Source organism: Loxodonta africana, chromosome 13, assembly GCF_030014295.1.
Source record: "Loxodonta africana isolate mLoxAfr1 chromosome 13, mLoxAfr1.hap2, whole genome shotgun sequence".
Lineage (NCBI taxonomy): Eukaryota > Metazoa > Chordata > Mammalia > Proboscidea > Elephantidae > Loxodonta > Loxodonta africana.
The window spans coordinates 50,015,027-50,036,430 of NC_087354.1; the positions used below are offsets into that span (position 1 = coordinate 50,015,027).

Genomic DNA, 21,404 nt, shown 5'->3' on the forward strand with positions numbered 1-21,404 from the left:
GGGCTTCACTGGGAGAAAACGGTGGGCTGGCACTGCTTTCCAGGGAGCTGACCTTTCAGGCTAGCGCTCTGCCTCTTGCCCCCTGGAGCAGGGACAGGGTGGGGAGCTATCTCTGAGTCCCGTCAGCAGACCCACGGCTGGGCTTACAGACCCCTTGAGGCCTCCCTGGGGAACAGGGTTGGGGACACTAATAAGGATGCCTGGAGAGCTACGTTGCCTTTTCTCTTAAAGCAAGCCCATGCAGAGAAAAGCATCAACTGTCCCCGCGATTTGCATCCGGGCCAAGGCCCTCAGAGCTCAAGTGCGTTCTTATGGGCTATTTATAGTCCTGGAGAAATTAGAGTTTTCTGGGTAATGGGAAAGCTGACAGGCTCCAGCTGGCCAGGGCTTGCTGTGGGTACTGGCAGGGGAGAGTAGGAACCTCGGGCCTTCTGATGAAGGGCGGGCCCACCCTCCCAGGCCCTCCTCCCTGACGGGAGAAAAGGGCTGGCAAGAAGCCTTCACTTTGCCAAGGGCCACATCCTCAGGTCTCTCTGTGGCCTAAATGGGGGTGAAGCCAGCTGCCTGGAGCCCTTAGTGTCGAGAGGTGAGCTGTTCTACTCTGAGCCTGGGGTTTTACAGGTGCTGGGACTGAGCCTGAGGGGTGCGGTAACTGATCCTGTGTCACTGGTCTCCTGGCCCACGCTCTCCTCTGTGGCGGGATCCCCACAGTGAGCCCAGGTGTCAGGCCTGAGGAGCTGCCAGGGCACTGCAGACCAGCTGCCCCCCGAGGGCAGACAGTGGGAGTTTGGCATCCAGCGACCAGTGTATCAGAGCAACAGCCTCAGCGTGGGTTCCTGAGTGAGGAAGGCACATTCTGAGGGACGCAGGGAGGGAAACCTGGCGTTCAAGGCTCCCAGATCCCCCTTTAAATATCTCCCTCACTCCTCCCTACACAAATCCCTCCCTTCAGCTGCCCCTAGAACATTCCCAGTTCTCACACTTCCCCTCACCCTTGTCCACACCACCCTTCTCACCTGGGTTGCCTTGACCTGCCTCTTCTCTTACTAACTGAATGCTCCCACCCCTCAAGGCCTCTGAAGCCCCCATCTGGTGCCACCTGCCCTGGTGACTTGCCCCCAGCCAGAAGTCCTTACTGGAGCTAATAGCCACACCCATGGAGGCCTGGTGTAGTGAACACTGTAGTGGGCCCCCAGGCCCACCCTTCAAGACTGAGGCTCCTGTTCTACCAGGTGCAGGAAGGCTAGTGGCTCCTGGCTGAGTCCCTCCCCAGAAATTGCCTCAGTCAGAGAGAGCTGACTCACCTAAGCCATGCCCCCTTTTCCCAGGGCAGAAGTTATGCAGTGATGGGGGGGGCGTGATATAAAGGCCCTCTCCTCCCTTGCCCCCAGGTGGGACAACTCTAAGGGCCATCCCAGCTCCAGAGGTGTCGGGCAGATGTGCTGAGGACTTTGTTATAACTGCACCTCAGTTCGACCTCCCCCTCTGCCCTGTCCTGCTTCCCCTAACCCTCATAGGAGTTGTTCTCAACAGCTCAGTAATCTCCATCTCAGAGAATACTTTCCGGGGAAACAGGTTTATGGTACCTGGTAACATAATGATAAAGCAACCAGCCTGGGTTCAAGTAGAAATGAATCATTTTTAGCTCTCTGACCTTGGGTGAGTTACCTAACTTCTCTAGGCATCAGTTTTCCTTATCTGTTACGTGAAAATTGTGCTCAGGCAATAGTTTCTATCTCCTGAGTGTTGGGAGGCTTAAGTGCATGGTGCCTGATGCTGAGAAAGCGCTCAGGAAGCATTAGCTATTACATGTTATTGGGGCCCTGGTGGCACAGGGGTTAAGAGCTCGGCTGCTAACCAAAAGGCTGGAAGTTCGAATCCACCAGCCACTCCTTGGAAACCCTATGGTGCAGTTCTACTCTGTCCTCAGGGTTGCTATGAGTTAGAATCCATTTGATGGCAACAGGGTTTTTTGTTTGTTTGTTTTTTTAATTATTACTTACAATAAACTTCTCTGAGGCTCAGGTAAATGGAGCTAGGATATATTATCTGTCTCATGGAGTTGGTGGTGAGAATCAAATAAAATCGGGAAGCAAAGAGTTAAGTTCTGTACTCCTGTGATCTAATACAGACTGGAGGTAAAGTTCCCTGGGGGCTTTGCCCACCTAAAGCTGTGTCTGAAGGCTTGACTCTCCTTCCCTGTCCACCTGGTGAGGGCCACTGTGAAACAACCCAAATGTATCAGCTCAGGTTCTGCAGGTGAGAAGTCTGACATGGTTCCTGCCAGACTAAAACCAAGGTGCCTTCTGGAGGCGCTGGGGGCAAGTCTTTTTCCTGCTCATTCAGGTTGTTAGCAGAATTTAGTTCCTTGTGGTTGTAGGACTGAGGTCCCATTTCTTGCTGGCTGTAAAATAAGGGTCATTCCCAACTTCTAGAAGCTGCTGCATTCTTGGCCTGTGGCCCCATCCTCCATCATCAAAGTCAGCACCAGTATATGGAGCCCTTCTCATGGTGCATCTCTTTGACCTACCTTCTTCCACCACTCATGTGATTAGATTTTGTCCCCTGGATAATCCTAGATGATCTCCCCATCTCAAAGCCCTTAATCACATCAGCAAGCCCCTCTTGCCATGTGAGCAACATAGTCACAGGTTCCGGAGTGTAGAGCATGAACATCTTAGGGGATCGTTATCCTATTTACCACAGCCAGTCACCATGGGACAAGCTCTGACTCAAAGTGCACCCTCTCCCTTCCAGGGAGAGGTCTGCGCGGTGCCCTGTGCGGCAGGGACCTATGGCCCCAATTGTTCATCCGTCTGTAGCTGTAGCAACGATGGCACCTGCTCCCCAGTAGATGGCTCCTGTATCTGCAAGGAAGGTAATGTGTCTTCTTTCCCAATCCCATCCTCCATATATGTATACACTGTCCAGGTGAGCTGCCAGCTGAGGGGTCTGGGCTGATCCTGCTCCACCACCCACTTGCAGGGCCAGGGAGCCTGTATTAGTCAGGTTCCAGCCACAGAACAGAACCCATGCAGGAACTTCAACAGTAAGCAGTTAATAAGGGGGATTTGTTACAAGGGCGTTAGAAGAGCTGAAGGAGCACAAGAGGAAGATGAGCCACATGCAGATTAGCAACTGTGGGAGAAGTTGCTGCGCTCCTGGGGTTGGAGGGACACAGGGAAGAGGAGGGGCTCCCAGAGCCTGGAAGTGAGGGCCACCCAGCAGGAGGGGGAGATGGACAGAGGGGCTGTGTGGCTGTGTTGGAACCTAGGAGGCACTGCCCCAGGTGGAGACACAGGAGAGGGGATACCTGGTCTCTCTCCTGCTCCTGCCCTCTAGTCTGTGGGCCAAGTCTCCCACTGGTAAACCTGCCTGGGAGCCAGCTGACAGGGGATCCTGAGATATCCAGCTCTCTGAGACACGGAACCGAGCAAGGAAGGGGGAGATGGATCTGAGAGCGCACAGGCAAATGACCAGGCTCAGAATGTGCAGTTAGCCTGCCTCACCAGCAAAGGACATTGAGTTAAGCTGCCAACTTCCACCCTGGGCAGACAGTGCTCCCCATTGTAGCTGGCTCCTCATCCCAGGTGGGACCATTGCCCTACAGCACAAACAGTGAGAATCAGGGGCAGAAGCCCTGGGCGCAAGCCCCAGCTCTTGCAGCAGCATGCTGTAACCGAGCCAACTCTGTGTGGATGCGAGTTCTAACCCAGCCATGAGAGAAGTGGTGGTTTGGGTGTTTTTTCCATTATAGAGCCAGGGGAGGTGGGCAGGAAGCTGCCCTGGCCCTGGATGGAGAGGTGACAGCCTCTTTCCCTCCCCACAGGATGGCAGGGTCTCGACTGTACCCTGCCATGTCCCAGCGGGACATGGGGCCTGAACTGCAACGAGAGCTGCACCTGTGCCAACGGGGCAGCCTGCAGTCCTGCGGACGGCGCCTGCTCTTGCGCCCCCGGCTGGCTGGGAGACACCTGTGGCCTGCCCTGCCCGGTGAGTGCCTGTACCCCCAACTGGCTGTGAGACACCTGCGGCCCACTCTGCCCAGTGAGTGCCTGTGTGCCTGGCTGGCTGGGAGACACCCGCAGCCTGCCCTGGCCGGTGAGCGCCTGTGTCCCCAGCTGGCTGCAAGACACCTGCAGCCTACCCTGCCCAGTGAGTGCCAAGGCCAGAGAGTGGGCAGATGCTAGCAGAAGCGGAGAGGGACAGAGTGGGCCAGCATCTCCTCGTGCCCTTTACCTGTGGCCATTTTGTCCATGGAGGTGCACAGAGAAGCCTGCATGGTGGGACACTTGGATTCAAGCCTCAGCCTTCTCATTTCTAAAACACTTGGTAGATGTGCGTGGCATCGCTTTCCCCTCACTGCTGTGGTCAATGTTATTTATTGACTTTGGCACTCACCTGAGCTCAAACACAGCTTCAGAAAACTTCTAAGCACAGTGCTTAGGGGCAGCCCTCACTAATCCATCAGAGATGCCATTCTTTCACAAATAATGTCTAAGCTTCCTTCTGGTCCCAGCAGTCTATAATTTATATTGGGGCTGAAAGGGGACTAAACCCCTATCTACCAATGACCACCCAGATCTAATCACCAGATCGTAGTCTAAGATACAAATAAGGTAAACCAGCTGATGTGATATCCTTGAATAAGCAAGGGCTTTGGAGTCCTACAGTCCTGAGTTCAAATCCAGTCTTTGCTACATCCTCTGCTGCCTTGGGCGTGTTATTTCACCTCTCACCCTGTTTTCTCATCTTTAAAGTGGGAATAGAATGGAGCCATCTCATAGGGTTGTTGTGAGGATCAAGAGACACGATGTATATAAGGCTCTTGATACCTGATGGGCATGCAGCACATGTTGTTTGAAACATCTTCCCCAGTAAACAGAATAAATCATAGCCACTCTTCACATATGAGTGATGTGTTACGGTTTGCAAAGTGCTTTCTCATTTGCATTTTAGCTGATGGTCATTACAGCCCTCCAAGCTTGACCGTCCAGAAGTAGGGCAGGACTATCACCTCCCTCCCTCTAAACCTCATACTCTTGTTAATGTAGCCAAAGAATTCATAACTGTGTTGATCCGCAGTTACACAGAGTGTACCCACTCTGCCCCAGCCCTAGACTCTGTGTCCCTGTGGAGGCTGTGGCTCAGTTTTGGCATCTAGATCCAGCAGAAGTGTGTGAACCTCTGGGGGTCCAGGCCTGATGGTTTCTCTCTTCCCCCTCCTCTCCACAGGACGGCACATTTGGGCTGAACTGCAGTGAGCACTGTGACTGCAGCCACGCCGACGGCTGTGATCCTGTCACAGGCCACTGCTGCTGCCTGGCCGGATGGACAGGTAACCTCCTCGGTCCCACCACCACCCAGGTCCCTGTGAAACTGGGTTCTTAACAGTCTTCTACCTCTCTGGACTGCTCTTTCACCTCCTCCTTCACTAGCTATTCTTCCTGCTCCCAAAATATGTGCCTTTCCCTTTATCCCCTCTGGGCCTTGTTTCCTCATTCCCTTCAATTCAAGCAAACAACTATTTATTGAACATTGACTTAGCTCTCTAGTGCTGCTGTGACAGAAATACCATAAGCTTTAACAAACAGAAATTTATTTTCTCACCGTTAAGGAGGCTAGAAGTCAGAATTCAGAGTGCCGGCTCTAGGGGAAGACTTTCTTTCTCTGCTGACTCTGGGGGAAGGTCCTTGTTCCTTGGCTCCGTGGTGATCTTCATGTGATATCTCATCTATCTTCCCCTAACTCAGCTTCCTTCATCTGCTCCTTTTCCATCTCAAAAGAGATTGACTCAAGATACACCCTACACTAATACTGCCTCATAAACATAACAAAGACAACCCATTCCCAAATGGTATTATAACCAGAAAAAAAAAAAAACAAACTCACTGCCCTCGAGTTGATTCTGACTCATAGCAACCCTGTAGGACAGAGTAGAACTGCCCCATATGGTTTCCAAGGCTGTAAATCTTTACAGAAGCAGACTGCCACATCTTTCTCCCACGGAGTGGCTAGGGGGTTCGAACCACTGACCTTTTGGTTAGCAGCTGACCGCTTTAACCACTGCATCACCAGGGCTCCTTAACCACAGGTATAGGGGTTAGGATTTACAACACATATTTTGGGGGACACAATTCAATCCATAACAAACATCTATTCTGTGGAGAATCCATTCTAGGGGCTAGGGACACACCCATGAAAAATCAGACAAAGCCTAGCAGGTGGTGGGTATAGGTGCTCCTTCTGTATTTGCAGAGGATATTAGGGGCAGGGCAAGGAACTTTCTGCTTAGCCCTGGCTTAGACTCCTGGTCCCTTATATCTGTCTTGTCTACCTCCTAAATACATGGTGAATCTGACCACCCCACCCCACTCCCACTGCTGCCACCTTGGTGGGATGCTGCCACCTTGGTGGGATGCTGCCACCTTGGGGCACTGTGTGTCTCTCATCTGGCACTGCCCGGCCTCCTAGTTTGTCTCCAGGCCCAGCTACATCCATTCTGCACATGGTAGCCAAAGTAAACTTTGTAAAACCCAGACCTGTTCACATCAGTCCCTGCTCAGGATCCCTCGATGGGTTCCCACGGCCCTTATATAAAATCCAAAATCCTTACCATGGCCCAGAGCCCCACACGACCTGGCCCTGCCCAGCTCTTCCACCTCACCCAGAACCCCCTCCCTGTCACTCACTCCACTCCAGCCACCCAGCCCAAAGTTCAGTTCTTCAGGGAGCCAACCACCTTCTGGCCTCCTGGTCTTTGTATGTGCCATCTCTCGGCCTGGATCACTCTTTCCCCTTCCCGTCCCTGATCAATCCTTCTCATCCATCAGGTTCCACCTGGAACAGTGCTCCTCGGGGAAGGCTCTGTGCCCGTTACTCTGCCACTCCCTCAACCCTCCACCCAGGCTATGTTCAGAGCTCCCTTTTATTAATTCTCGAAATGTCCTACACTTTTCCTTCTGTAGCACTTACCACAATTGTCATTGAACTCTGATTTGAGTAACCATGCAGACAGGGACTCCACCTGCCTTGTTCACTGCCTGCAGCACACTGAGATGCAGAAGGCACAGTGGTTTAAGAGGTCAGGAACAGAGCCAAGCAAGTCCCTCAACCTCTCAGGGCTGAGTTCTCTTTGGTAAAATTCAGGTAATTATAACCCTCATGACTACAGGGTCATTTTGAATTTTAAATGAGTTCATACCTCTAAAGTGCTAACAGTGCCTGGCACATAGGGAGTGCTCAAAAAATAAGCCACAAATACAAAAAAACTAAAACCAAACCCATTGCCTTTAAGTCGATTCTGACTCATAGCGACCCTATTGGACAGAGTGGAACTGCCCCATAGGATTTCCGAGGCTGTAAATCTTTATGGAAGCAGACTGCCACACCTTTCTCCTGCAGAGCAGCTGGTGGATTCAAACCCCTGACCTTTCAGTTAGCAGCCAAGCACTTATCCACTGTGCCACCAGGGCTCCTTCCTATGAATACAGTAAGTGCTTAATAATTACATCTTACGTGAAGGAACCTGCTAGCCAGTCCCAAGGTGGCAGACGACAAGGCAGAGAGGGGAGAAGGGCACACAGCTGTTTCTGGCAGTGCAGGTTCTCAGATAAATAGTTGACACCAGGTCAGTGTGCAGGCTCTGTTTACAACCAGAATGTTCTGAGCAGCCGAGGGCCAGGAGCACTGCTTCCTTTGTGGCGTCTCTCACCAGTTTCCCTGCCCTGCCTGGCTCCCTCTACCCTGTCACCGGCATCGTAGACTCTTAGTTGGAGCCAAACAGGAATCCATTTCAGTTTTTTCTTACCTTAATTTCAAGTGAGCAGGTAAGATTTTAATGACATCTGGTGCTTAAAAATTCTGTCTTTGATGGACAACCTTTCAGCAAGGCCTCTGCTGTTCTAAAGCTAATTTCCCCAAACGTGGTCTTGAAGTCATTTCAAAGAAGTGATTGATATCCTGAAGTTTGTCTTGCAGAAGGGGACTAAGGAGGGGTGGAGAGGAAGGCGGGGTATACAGGACTGAGCTTCCCGCTCCATGAGTTCTCCCCACTGGCCCTGACTTCTCAGCCCCTGGCACATTGATCATGCCTTAGTCAATGTGGGTTTTGCTCTGCCCTAAGTTTTGAGTGTCTTATCCCCACCCCTGCCATGGGCCATGGCTTCACGTCTTATTCATCTTGCCCTGCATACAGTAGGTGCCCATTAAATGCTTAATGAAATAAATTGAAGGAAGTTGGCCTATAGCCACATATGGTTTTTCCCCTTGAAGTGGAGGAGACCTTTAAGATTATCTGCCCTAACTTCTTCATGCTGTAGAGGAGAGAAATAGTTGCTTGAGGTCCCAGACATTAGTGTCAACAGGGTGAAAGGGACAGGATTGCATTTTAAGGGGGAGCTATTTATTCATTCAACCAGGATTTACTGACTCAGCAATCACCAAGTCTTTATTTGGCAGCTACCATGTACTCGGCCAAGGAGCCCAAGGGGCGCAGTCATTAAGCAGTTGGCTGCTAACCAAAAGGTCTGTGGTTTGAACCCACTAGCTGCACTGCAGGAGAAAGATGTGGCAGTCTGCTTCTGTAAAGATTTACAGCCTTGGAAACCCTATGGGGCAGTTCTAGTCTGTTCTGTAGGGTCGCTATGAGTCAGAATAGACTTGAGGGCAACAGATATACTTGGCCCAGCAGTGAATGCCAAAAATCCAACAGCAACAGTCTCTGAGCACCTACCGCGTGCCAAACACTGTGCTGGGCACTGGAGATGCAAAGGTGACCGAGGTGGCATCCCTGACCTTGAGGAGCACCTAGAAAAGCAGGGTCAGAAGTGTCAGTGAGCCATGGTCCTTTTCTTCAAATTGTTGGTAGAGGTGAGAGGACTTGTATGCAGGAGACAGGTAGGGACAAGGCTATGTGCCACTGACTATCACATAGATTCCTGAATCCCTGGGCAGACATCCAGGAAGGCTTTCTGGAGAAGGAAGGCCCTAAAAGGACCTGAGGGATGTGCTGAGCTCCTGTAGGCCCTGTGCCAGCAAGGGCACAGAAACCAGGGCTTGGGGACACGGTTAAGCTTCTTAGAGGGGAGGATTGGGGCTGCCCCCCAGCTGGGAGGACTCCCAGAGGCTCAAGGCTGGACAGCCTGACTTTGGAGGCCTCTTGCACTGTATCGTGAAGTTCCTGGGTCACACAAACAATTAAGCGCTTGACTATTAACTGAAAGGCTGGCGGTTCAAACCCACCCAGAGGAACCTCAGAAGAAGGCCTGGTGATCTGCTTCTGAAAGGTCACACCCATAAAAATCCTATGGAGTGCAGTTCTACTCTGCACACATAGGGTCGCAGTCGACTTGACAGCATCTGGTTTTTGCACTGTGCCAGCTCTTCCTTCCAGAGCTTTGGCAGATGCCTACGCAAGACTGGCCCTTTCTCTTCTCCAAACAGACCTCAGTCCAGCCCAGGCTCACCTTAATAAGGATCAGGGAAGGGATGGGACTTGGATGCTCCTTGGACAGGAGGGGTACAGGCTGGCTTCCAGCACGTTCTGACTCTGTAAATCATGTGGTTTTGGACAACTTTGTTGGCTCCAAAGCACAGGACATAACAGCATCAGTAATTAATTTACAGCATCAGTAAATTAATCGCTAGAAATACAATGAAATCAGTGTCTAATTAACTTTAAAGTGGGCTTTACAGAGAACGTTCCTGTAACCTCAGCTACATCCCCCTATCCCTGTTTCTTTTCTCTCCTTCCTTCTGTTTCTTGTCTCCCTCCTCCCCCTTTTCCTTCCCTCCTTTGCTTTCTTCTTTTGGTCTTTACTTCTTTCCCTCTCCACACTCCCACCTCCAGTTGGATCTTAGGTCTGGTGGAAAAGGCGTGAACTTGGTCACAATATACGGATCCTTAACCTAGCTTTATCTGCCAGTATAGATGTGGGGGGGCGGGGGGGTCCTGAAAATAAAGCAGGGGGATTCTCTAGGGGCACGAAGGGAAGGGACCTCTAAGGGAGATTATTATCCCCATCCAACTATGGGAAAAACTGGGGCCTGGAAAAGGCATCTGATGAAACCATGTTCCTTCTTTAGGAGCTATACTTGGGGAGCTTCCCCCCAGGGCCAGCCTGTCCCCTTTAAAACTGAGACAGTCCAGTCCAGCACACGCCCCACACAAGGAAACCCCTGACCCCTCTCCTCGCTTAGGTCCCAATGTCTTAAGTTCCAGGGAGCTCTTAGGGCACGTAAGAACCTCAAACACGAGCCCACTGCCACAGAACCAGGCCCAGAATATAACACTGCCAAACCCCGGAGCCCAGCAAAGCCTGGCAGCCACCTGCTGTCTCAGCAGAAAGCCTCACACCTGTGGTTCTCAGCTCCAAGGCGACCACCTTTTTGACATGAAAACAGTTTCAGGATCCCATTCATGACAGTAGCTGTACTTATGGACTCAGACATAAGACAGCATGAATAAGTGGAAGCCCCACCCGTTGACTGGCAACACCAGGGCCCCTGGGGAGCTGGGGGCCTAGAGAGGATGGGCCACTCCTGGCCATGAAGCTGCTGCAGCTGACAGGAGCGAAGTCTGAGAGCTCTGCTAAACCAGCTCTCTGTGCCTCTTTAACATCCATTGACTGGGGAAGACACAACAGCAACACATAGCCGCGAGTTCAGTGATGCTTTTATGTGCATTTTATTAATCACATCTAGTTGTTAAAGGAGCAGTGTATCAGTGGGATCCCCGTGCCTGGGTCAGCCTACACCAGCATTTGATGGAAAGGTGGGCTTAAAGGCCCCTTCTCGGACAGCGAAGCTCCGCCTTAGTCCACCGTACCTCCCAAGGAACAGCAGTCCTGGGGTTCTCAACAGCTACAGGCAAAAGAGCTCCTTGGGGCAGATCATGAAAACTGGAGGATGTATCCAGAGCTGAGAACAGCTGTGTGGCTTGCCCTTCCCTGGGACCCCTTCCAGGCTGCTTGTCCAGGGCTCACTGCTTGTGAACCTGAAAGCCCACGGGAAAGATCGCCTTCCAAGGGGAAAATGTGGCTGCCAGGTTCCCCTGGGAAAGGATCCCATACCCTGGGGGGATGCCCCTTCCTATCCACCCAGAGAATGGCATCTGAAGCCCCCTACCCTGCTGCAAAGTTGAGATGTCTCAGGGAAGGAGGCACTTGGGTCCAGTGCAGCATTGGTGGGCGGGGTTGGCAGGACTGAAGGACAGATAAGTCTGGTGCACCCCCACCCTCTCCACCTCTCCCCAGCTGCTCCGCCCTCCCTCCCCTTCCCCGCTGGCCTGGGTGGGCTTGTGGTATGATTCTAGCCTGCCTCTAAATTGGTCCCTCTGCTCCCCTTCTGCTGGTAGGGCTGGCTCTGTTCACTGGGTCCCAGGGTCTTCCCTCCCCTTTCTTTCTTTCTCACAATCCCTGTCAGTATAACAAGGCTGGTGTGATTTCTAAACTAATGCTACTCCTCTCTGAGCCTCTGATATTCTCCTTCCAAAACTGAGCTGATCTCCTGGGGCCCACGTGTTCCATTCACCTAACGCATGGCAGACCGGAAGCCTTTCTGCCTGGGAGAAAACCCCACCTCAAAAAAAAAAAAAAAAAACAGGCCTCTTTAAATCCCTTCTTAGCCTTTGGGCTGTAATCACCCCAACACATTTCCTCCTCCTGAGCTCCAAAAGACTATGGTTTTGTCTTTTTTTTTTTTTCCTGCTTTTCTTTCTCGTTGAGAAATTCTACCTGTTCCCCTATTGGCCTCTGTTTGTCAAACTGAGGGTCATTAAATCAATTTGCTGGATCACAAATAGCATTTTTTTTTTTTTAAACAAAATTGAAAACATTATAGTGCATGAAAAACATCAGAGGGCATCACACACACAATGGTAAATGTCATTTTGCAAAGCGTTGGTTTCTATTGTACGTATGTGGGCATGTATGATAGAAAACCCACGTGGCAATGAGGGCCAGTGAAGACAATCTGAAATGCACTGAGATGAGAGACCCCGCCTACTCTCTGGGTCCCTGAAAATTGCCCTCCCTACCCCGGGCTGTTTGGGTGGGACCCAGTGAGAACCTGTAGCTCCTTGGCTGTCAAGGGTGGGCGTAGGTCACTCCCGGCCTGTGCAGCACCCCGCACTTGTCCTGTAGTTGGCTTCTCCCAGCTAAGATATCAAAGGCCTTCTTGATTTGGTCCCTTCTTATGCCCACAATCTCGCCTCTTGCCACCCCACTTGCACTGTGCTTCAACCACACCAAACTTTTAAAAAACTTCTTTCAAGGCATGATCCTCTCTCCTGCCTCCTGCCCTTTGCACATATGGCTTTCTTTGGCCAACTCCTCCTTGTCCCTTGGTACTCAGTTTGGACATCATCTCTTCCTAGAAGCCCTCCCTGACCTGCCAAGCCATAGTGGGGTTTCTCGTCTACATGCCCAGGTGCCCTATGCTTGCCTCTGTCTCATCATACTGCATTGTACTTACCCCCTTCCCATCAGCCTTCCCTCCTCCCTTGCCTCTCTGCTCACTGACCTGAGTCTGCCTCTGGCCTCCAGGCATCCGCTGCGACAGTACGTGTCCACCTGGTCACTGGGGCCCCAACTGCTCCATCTCCTGCATCTGCGAGAACGGCGGCTCCTGCTCCCCAGAGGATGGGAGCTGCGAGTGTGCCCCTGGCTTCCGGGGACCCTTATGCCAGAGAAGTAAGGCTGTGCCCCCGACCCTGCAGACCTCTGATGGCACATTCTCCCCACCCCTTCCCAGTTGGAACTAGTCCTAGTCATGAGTGTGCACCTGAGAGAGGCTGCACTCTCGGGCTCAGCCCCAGTTCTTCCTTCACTCTAGTCCCCTCTCTCCCCCTCTCTGGTGTCCTGTCCCTGAGTTCACGGCCAGGCCAGCTCCTCAGTGGACAATCAGACCACAGCTCCTCCCTGCAGAAAGGACGGCCCTCAAAAGTGCAGGGAGATTGTATCTCTCCCACACTTTTGAGGAGCCTTCCTTCATCCCCACTCTGGTCCTGAGGGGTGGCCAGCCTGGGTGGGGCCCTTTGGGCCACTGACCACATCTTCCCTTCACCCCCAGTCTGCCCTCCTGGGTTCTACGGCCATGGCTGCGGCCAGCCATGCCCCCTCTGCGTGCACAGCAGTGGGCCCTGCCACCATGTCAGCGGTGTCTGTGAATGCCTCCCCGGGTTCTCAGGAGCCCTCTGCAACCAAGGTATGGCTCCAGGGAAGGCATGAGGGAGGTGAGGGCTCCTGGGAGGGAAGGGAAAGGCTTTAGGATTCCCATCACACTGTTTTTAGAGGAGCTCCTCGCCCCGTTAGGGCTTGGGTCTACCTTTCTGAGGAGTGGGCACCATGTAGGGGGAGACAAGCCATTATGCGATTCAAAAAACAGGCTCAGGAAAGTTAAATGACTTGTCCATGGTCTCACAGCTAGCAAGTGGCAGAGCTGAGAAATTCTAACTCCGAAGCCCATGCTAAATGGATGAAAAATGAGATACGCATGGGAGAGACCCACGCAGGAAGTGGCACCAAGTGATTTGGGCCAAGTGGTGAAGACAAAAAACACTGGGAGTTTGGAGGAGAAAGTCCTGGTTTTGGCTGGAGATGGCAACTTCCCAGCCCTTCTGCCTCAAACTTAGACAAACGTCACTAATCCCTCATGGTACCCTCTCCTTTCTCAACCTCAGAATCCTTCTCAACACCATCTCCAGGCATTGCTACCACTCAACAGGAGACATCAAGCTTATTTGCATTTGGTGTGTGGCTAAACCAGCTTTGTAGTGGGGAGTGGGGAAGCCCTGATTTGTAGCATTTGCAAATTTCCATGATATAAATATTGCCATTCTGGCTAATTCCAAGTTACCAATGGTTTAACCACTGGCCAAAATTCCTGAATATTTAACAATCAGCAAGTGGGTAGGAGCTGGCTCCGGCACCCCACTGCTTATTTGCCATCTGTGGCTTCCTTAGGCCGAGGCAATATGGATTTGGGGGAAGGTGCTATGGACTCAGCTGGGCCTTCATCTGAAAGGTAGAAGAGGAAGAAAGGCATTGGGGTAGAGGAAGCAGGCTGGGCAAAGCACAGAGGCATGGCCATGCTATTTATTGTCTAGCAGTAGGGAATGGCTGAAGGATGTGGTGGCTGGGGATGGGAAAGGGGCTGAGAAGGTAGGCTGGGGCCCTTGGAACAGCTTTGAACACAAGGTTGCAGAATTTGCACTCTGTCCTGTAAGGAGCAAAAAGCTCTGAGAATAAGATACATAGAGCTAAAAGCAAAGTCCCTGGGTGGTGCAAATGGTTAAAAGGCTCAGCTACTCACCTAAAGGTTGGAGGTTTGAGTCCATCCAGAGGCACCTTGGAAAAAAAGCCTATAATCTATTTCCGAAAAATCAGCCACTGAAGACGCCATGGAGCACAGTTCTATTCTGATACACATGGGGTCGCCATGAGTCAGAGTCCACTCTGTGGCAACTGGTATATATAAACCAAACCCAACCCATTGCCATTGAGTTAATTCCAATTCATAGCGACCTTGTAGGACAGAGTTCAATTGCCCCCTAGGGTTTCCAAGGAGTGGCTAGTGGATTTGAACTGCTGACCTTTTGGTTAGCAGCCAAGCTCTTAACCACTGCACCATACAGAGGAAGCTAAAATCACCTTCAAAGTCATCTATACAAGAATTTCATCTGGCCTCTCCTTAAATACTTCCACTGACTGAGAACTTACTACCTCCCAAAGGAATCCATGCTGTTGATGAATAATCACCCCTGAGCGGGGCCATTCTTCCCCATGTGTGGGCTGTTAATATGTATGAGTGGAAAGTTTCCTCCATGATGCTTTGAGGTCATGAGAAGTTTGAGCCCCAGGGAGATGTATGTGAGAGTTTCATTTGCTTGCAGGCCTCCTAGGACAGTTTAATCATAACCTGACACATCAAGGTTTACTTACTAAACATCAAAGACCCAGCTGTCAATACAGATAGGCTGGGTGGGTCTCAATTAGGACCTCAGCAGCCCAAGGGGTAACTCTCGGATCCTGTGATGTCTGATTTATCACCCGCTGGCCTAATGAGTATTTTCCACATATAGATCTCATACAGTTTGCTATTAATGGCAACTGCCCTGGTTAAGTCTCAAGCCTTGTAAAAAATTGAACTGACACTTTCTAATGACTGGTTTTCCAGTGAGTTACAAATTACAGATACTGCTTATGCAGAATCATTAAACATAGATTAAATATAACCAGATGTTTTCTTTTCACCAAACCACCCCCTTCTCTCCGCCACCCCTCTTTTTGCCTCACTCTTGATTCAGCTAAGAAGTCAACCAATTAATGTATTAGAGTGATCGCATTAGCAGCTCTGTGGGGGAATTTGTTGGCCTCCTGTGTGAGGAAGACTTCAAAGATAAGACTACCTTGTTAGAGAAGCTCAGGGTTGGCTTTGGGGTTATGGGGTATGCAGAGCAGACCTGGCTCCCCACAGAGGGCCAGGACAGGGGGATGGGTCCCTAAACCAAGCACCTCCCCAGAGGCAGGGGAGGGGATGCTAGGCCACCTGCTTTCAGGGCTGAAGCAGTTGGAGCCCAGGCTGCAAACAGGTAAGGACTGTGTCATCCTCCTGGGCCTGCCTGGGGGGAGCTAAAGTGTTTGCCAGGGGGAGCTTAGGGCCTTTAATCAGCCAGCTTGCCGATAGCTATCACCTGTGGTCCGAAGCCAGTGGGTGAGGTCATCATTCCCATTTCAAAGTTGAGGAAACAGAGACTGAGAGAGGTGTGTGGTTTGCTCAAAGGTACTTAGCCAGTAAGTGGCAGAACTGCTAAGCTTTGTGACCTTGGGCAAATTACATAACCTCTCAGTACCTCAGTTTCCCACCTATAGAGTTAATAAAACCAAAAACCAAACTTGTTGCTGCTGAGTCAATTCTGACTCATAGCAACCCTATCAGACAGTAGAACTTCCCCATAGGGTTTCCAAGGAGCGGCTGGTGGATTTGAACCGCCAACCTTTTGGTTAACAGCCAAGCTCTTCAGCACTGCGCCACCAGGGCCCTGTAAACCTAATAACAGGGAGTGATAATAAGTTAATAACAAGGAGAGTATACAGTAATGAGAGGATTACAAGGTTAAGTGGACTAATATTTGTGAAGCCTTTTGAACAGTGCTTGTTGCATATATAAGTGACATACAAGTGTTCGTTGAATACAGAAATAAAACTAAGACCCCAACTGGAGGCTTTGGACTGCAGAGCCTGGTACACTGCACTCTTATTTGGCTCAACCACTAACCATGTGCAGGAGTCTAAGCGCGCCCACCGCCTGCTGGGAGGGGGTCGAAGATATGAGGCAGTGTGGGGTAAATTCTTTTCAAGAATCAGTGCCTTCCCATGATCCTCTACATGGCTCTGCCAGCTGAAGGCCTCAGAGATTCAAGGAGTTCTCCCCAATAGCAAGGATGCAAAGATGCCTCTCTTGGGCATGCAGGGCTGACTAGTACTGGGCTTTGAGGGGAGTGTGTTGTACTAAGAGAAACTTGAAGGAATCAGCATCATTTTGGAAGGTTGCTGCTCCTGGGGACTATTTTGGGCAGTTTGGAACATTTCCTGAGTGTGTGTCGTATGTCAGGCACTGTGCTGGGCACTCAGACACATGGCTTTGATCTCTGATGAGAGATGGCTGCTTGAGCTCCAGCCATCTTATCCACAGTTCAGCCAACAAGAAAGAGAAAGGGGCAAACAAGGACACACGTTTCTACTTACCATTGACCGGAATGTAGTCATATGGCCATACCCGGCTGTGCAGGAGCCCAGGAAATGAAGTCATTATCCCAGGTGGCCGTAAGTCCAGCTAAAAATTGGGATTCTGTGTCTGAGGAAAAGGAGAATTAACACTGAAGGACAACTAGGAGGCTACTACAGAAGGATCATGGGGGAGGTGGCTTTTAAGATCAGTCTTGTAGGCCGGGTAGGATTTCCACAGCTGAGCATGTGGGTGAGGGGAATTCTGGGAGAGAACAGCTGGAGCAGTGCCAGAGAGGAAGAAAGCACGGGGTGCATCTGGAAAGTGGTGAGTGGTCCAGTGCTCATGGGTCTGGGGGAGAGGGGTAGTGGAGGATGACCCAGGCTGGGAAGGTTAAGCACTAACCTCTAGGATGCAGGCTTTATTCTGGGACAGTGGGGAGCCACTGAGATGGTTTGAGTAGAGCATGGGAGTGCCATGAGGAGAGCTGTGCTTTAGAAGCTCAAACTGTAAGAAGCAAGTGGAAGATGAATTGCAGGGAGAAGCAAGAGGTAGGTTCTCAACACTCATGCCTAGTCCTAAAGGAAGGAGCCCTGGTGGTGCAGTGGTTTAGCACTTGGCTGCTAACCAAAAGGTTGGTGGTTCGAACCCACTAGCCACTCTGAGGGAGAAAAGACCTGGCGATCTGTTCCAGCAAAGATCACAGCCTAGGAAACCCTATGGGTCAGTTCTACTCTGTTCTGTATGGTCACCATGAGTCAGAATCGACTCCACAACACCCAACAATGATAGTCCTAAAGGATCTCGGTACTCAACACTCAGACGTAGTCCTAAAGCAGCTCGCAACTTGGTTGAGAAAACCAGTCCTTCCTTCAGAGACCAGGGAGCGACTCTTCCAGGAGGGCTGAGACCAGAATCCCATAAGTGACCGAGGGAGCCCAGGGGAGGAGAGGACCTTGTGACCCTGGAGGGGAAGGGGCTGAGCTGAGGAACAGGTAGGATTTGGAGAGACAAGGAAAGAACTGGACAGAGGCAAACTCCAGTGCTGGTCCTCCAGCAGCCAAATGACAGACATGTCACTCTGCATTCGTCCCTCTCCTTCCAGCTGTGAACTCCCCACCCTCCAGCTATAGAATCAGTGATGCTGGCAAAAGTGTGGGAATGGAAAGCAGAGAGGCTGCTGGGCAGTGCAGGAAGCACTGGACTGAGGATCCAGACTTGTGATTCCCAGCCTCACCACTTCTTGTCTGTGAGACCTAAGTCAAGTGATCCTACCTCTCTGGATCTCAGTGTGTTCCTCTGTCAAAGGGGATCATAGTACAGCCTCCCACAGTGTCGGCACAAAAGGGACAACTGAGAAGGGTGATGGGGATGCTGAGGTGGGCAGTCCCTACCCAGATCCATGGCCCCAAGGGTGGTCATGGCTGTGGCGTGGGCACTTCTAGGGGTGCAGCAGTGGGTGGGGGTCCGGGGAGCATAGGTGGGAGGGCAGGTGCCAGGCTGCCCTATGCCCACAGTGTGTGGTGGAGGGCACTTTGGGCAGGACTGTGCCCAGCTCTGCTCCTGTGCCAACAACGGGACCTGCAGCCCCATTGACGGCTCCTGCCAGTGCTTCCCTGGATGGATCGGCAAGGACTGCTCACAGGGTAAGCAGCTACCAACTGGAAATACCCCCCTTCCTTGCCCAGAATCTCTGCCCCTGGCACCTCCGACTCCCAGGACTGAAGTCCTCTGCAGAGTGGAATGTCTACCTGAGTTCCACTTAGCTCTTTGACTAATATTATTAGTTATTAGGATTGATCATTAGCATTATTAACTGCTGGTATTAAAGGTAGTGACATTGTTGATTGTATCATTAATGTTATTAATACTGAGAATGAATACTCCATTAGCACCGAGCAAGGAGCAACCCCTGAGCATGGATGGGGAGGAGGAGAAGGGACTGGCATGCTGGAGTCTGGGTGGGAGTGAGGCCAGGGCAGTCACTGAGGAGGGGAGAGGGTACCCTCAGGGTGGCCCCTGTGAATGATGTCCTGGGCATCATAAGCCTCGACAGGGCATGTTCAGGTAAGGTGCCCCCAATCTGAGGGGGGAGGCAACAGCCCCTTCCATGGGGCCCCCAGTCTGAGGAGGGAGATAACAGCCTCTGCCCTATGGAGCTCCTTGCCTGATGGGTGAGACCCAGCAGTGCCCCTAGGGAGGTCCCAGTTAGATGGCCTGAGGAATCTCCATTCTGATGGGGAGACACAGCCTCTTCCTTACAGTCTGACGGGGAGAAAGGAGCGCCATCCTCAGGGATCTCACGGAAGTCCCCACCATCACGGGAGGTTAGCGCAGACTGTAAACATACCGTCAACCACAGTGTTTACACAGTTTACCACACACGGCCAAGCACTCCAAGTCCCAGAGTTAGCCACCCAGGAAGTGAGGTTCCAGAGCCCTCAGAGCAGTGCAGCTAGTCACCAAAGACCTGGGGGGCAGGCAGAAAGCCTGGGCCTAGTGAGAATCCTGAGTGGCCTGGGAAAGCGGTGGCTGGAGAAATTCTGGGAACAGTGTGCCAAGCCCCTGAAAGTCAAGGAATGCCACCTGGTCCATCCTGGCATCCTGGGTCTGCCATGCACTCCCCCCCCCCCGTTTGTCCCCTCTGCCCTCACCCTCGGTCTCCTCACTTCCAGCCTGCCCACCCGGGTTCTGGGGCCCCGCCTGCTTCCACACATGCAGCTGCCACAACGGGGCGAGCTGCAGCGCCGAGGACGGGGCCTGCCACTGCACCCCTGGCTGGACTGGGCTCTTCTGCACGCAGCGTAAGCCCCGCCTCCCGGCCACCCCACCGCCGGAATCCCGTGCTGCGGCCTGCTGGCTGCTGTGGGCATTGCCCTGCCTGCAACCCAGGGAGGGAAGGGGAGCCCCCACCCCCAGAACTGGGAGCTCTGCAGGGCAGCCCCAGGGCCTGGCTGGGTTCCAGGAGCTGACAGACTCTAAGCCCTGGACGGTCCAGGCATTAGCGTACCCCACCATCACTCAGTGCGGACCCCTCTTGGACAGTGGGGCCAAGTCGGGAGGAGCAGCCTGTGGACGCACAGCGAGGAGACCTCAGCCTGACCTCTGATCCCCAGGCCCGGCCTCTGATCTCAAGGTCCCTTTGCCTTAAGAATCTCCCCGGCCCCACTCCTTCAGCACCAGGAGGGTCGGATCAAGGAGAGGCTCCAGGGCAGCATCTCACTAGTCCTTTTCATCCTGTGCTGAGGAAGGGGCACAAAGACATCTAGTCCCAGCTGCCCCTCTGCGGTTGCTGCCACCCTGCAGCACCACGTGACTAGGGGTCCTGTTTCCCCAGGCTGCCCAGCGGCGTTTTACGGGAAGGACTGTGGGCGCGTGTGCCAGTGTCAGAATGGCGCCAGCTGTGACCACATCAGCGGCCAGTGTACCTGCCGCACAGGCTTCACTGGCCGGCACTGCGAGCAGAGTAAGCTGCCCCGACCCCTGCCCCTGGGGGTGGTGCTGGGCCTCAGCCCCCTGGCAGGGGAAAGAGGTTGAAAAATGCCTATGTTGGTATTTGAAGAGTTTCTTTTTTCCTCCAGTTGGGGTGGGGGCCGGGGGAGGTGGGTCCAGGGCAGAGCAGAGGCCTGGGGGTGAGGAGGGAATGGGGAGAGGGAGGACCTTATTTGATGCTTCTTTGAAGTTGCTGTGGCACCCAGCTCAGGGCCTGGCACATGGCTGCCGTGTAAAGTGATGTGGGGAGTGAAGAGGAAGCAGCAGGAGGTGGGTCCTGGCCCTTCCCCTCTGTTCGCATTCAGGGCTGCATGTGCTCTGTCCACCCCCCAACATGGAACCACAGCACAGTGGGCACTACAGGACAGTAGGCTTCCCTGGGTGTGAGGAAGAGCTAGCTAATCATTCCAGCTCTCCACATACGGAACAGGATGGGTGGTGGGTTCCCCATCACTGTTGGTGGTGGACAGTGAGGGTGGCCCACTGTCCACCTTAACTCTTGGTGCCATACAGGGTGTGCCCCAGGAACCTTTGGCTACGGGTGTCAGCAGCTATGTGAGTGCATGAACAATGCCACCTGTGACCACGTCACTGGCACCTGTTACTGCAGCCCTGGATTCAAAGGCATCAGGTGTGACCAAGGTAATGCACAGGTGGCAGAGTACCCAGGCAGGGGGCTACGGATAGGTTGTCTTTAGGAAGGAAGAAACCCCATGAAGGCTCTAGAGAGGATTCCAATTTGGAACAACTTGATTTCATAAGGATGGTGTGATTTCCCTTTATTCACGTTTGGAAGGAGAGGGGAGTTGGGTGGGCTGCAAAGGTGCAGGCCGAGGCTGCACATACTAGAGGGGAAAACAGAGCAGGCAGCCTTTTAGGTAATGGCTTCCCATGCTCATCATTGGCAAGTTTCCTGTGAGCCAAGCAAGGTATCCACCAGACCAAGTGGGAAGGTCTGCAAGTTCTGGATCTGCTACTACCTTTTAGGTGTCCTTGGGTAGGTCACATGCAAAATGGGAAGAGGAGATTCATCCTTGACTTTCGCTTGGGGCAAGGCTCCTTCCTCTGAGGGCCAGCCTTGGCCCTGCTCTCCAGTCAGACACTTCATTGTACAGTGTGAGGATCCAGGATGAGTAAAGGATGCAGCACAGTGCCTGGCACTCGGGGACATAAAAGCCCTCTGA

General features: G+C 52.4%; 1 protein-coding gene across 4 annotated transcripts in view; it reads left to right on the forward strand.

Moving 5' to 3' along the window:
• The window catches only part of MEGF11 (multiple EGF like domains 11), a 259,064-nt gene that overhangs the window by 221,553 nt on the left and 16,107 nt on the right, over nt 1–21,404 (forward strand). For 2 of the 4 annotated variants that reach the window (XM_064267379.1, XM_010598051.3), the window contains exons 10-18: nt 2,758–2,878; nt 3,830–3,993; nt 5,236–5,338; nt 12,546–12,692; nt 13,072–13,206; nt 18,246–18,374; nt 19,404–19,532; nt 20,066–20,194; nt 20,734–20,862. In XM_064267379.1, coding sequence (XP_064123449.1) covers nt 2,758–2,878; nt 3,830–3,993; nt 5,236–5,338; nt 12,546–12,692; nt 13,072–13,206; nt 18,246–18,374; nt 19,404–19,532; nt 20,066–20,194; nt 20,734–20,862 — 1,186 coding nt within the window. The remainder of the gene's footprint in view (nt 1–2,757; nt 2,879–3,829; nt 3,994–5,235; nt 5,339–12,545; nt 12,693–13,071; nt 13,207–18,245; nt 18,375–19,403; nt 19,533–20,065; nt 20,195–20,733; nt 20,863–21,404) is intronic. The other 2 variants (XM_064267380.1, XM_064267381.1) reach the window with 1 other exon arrangement.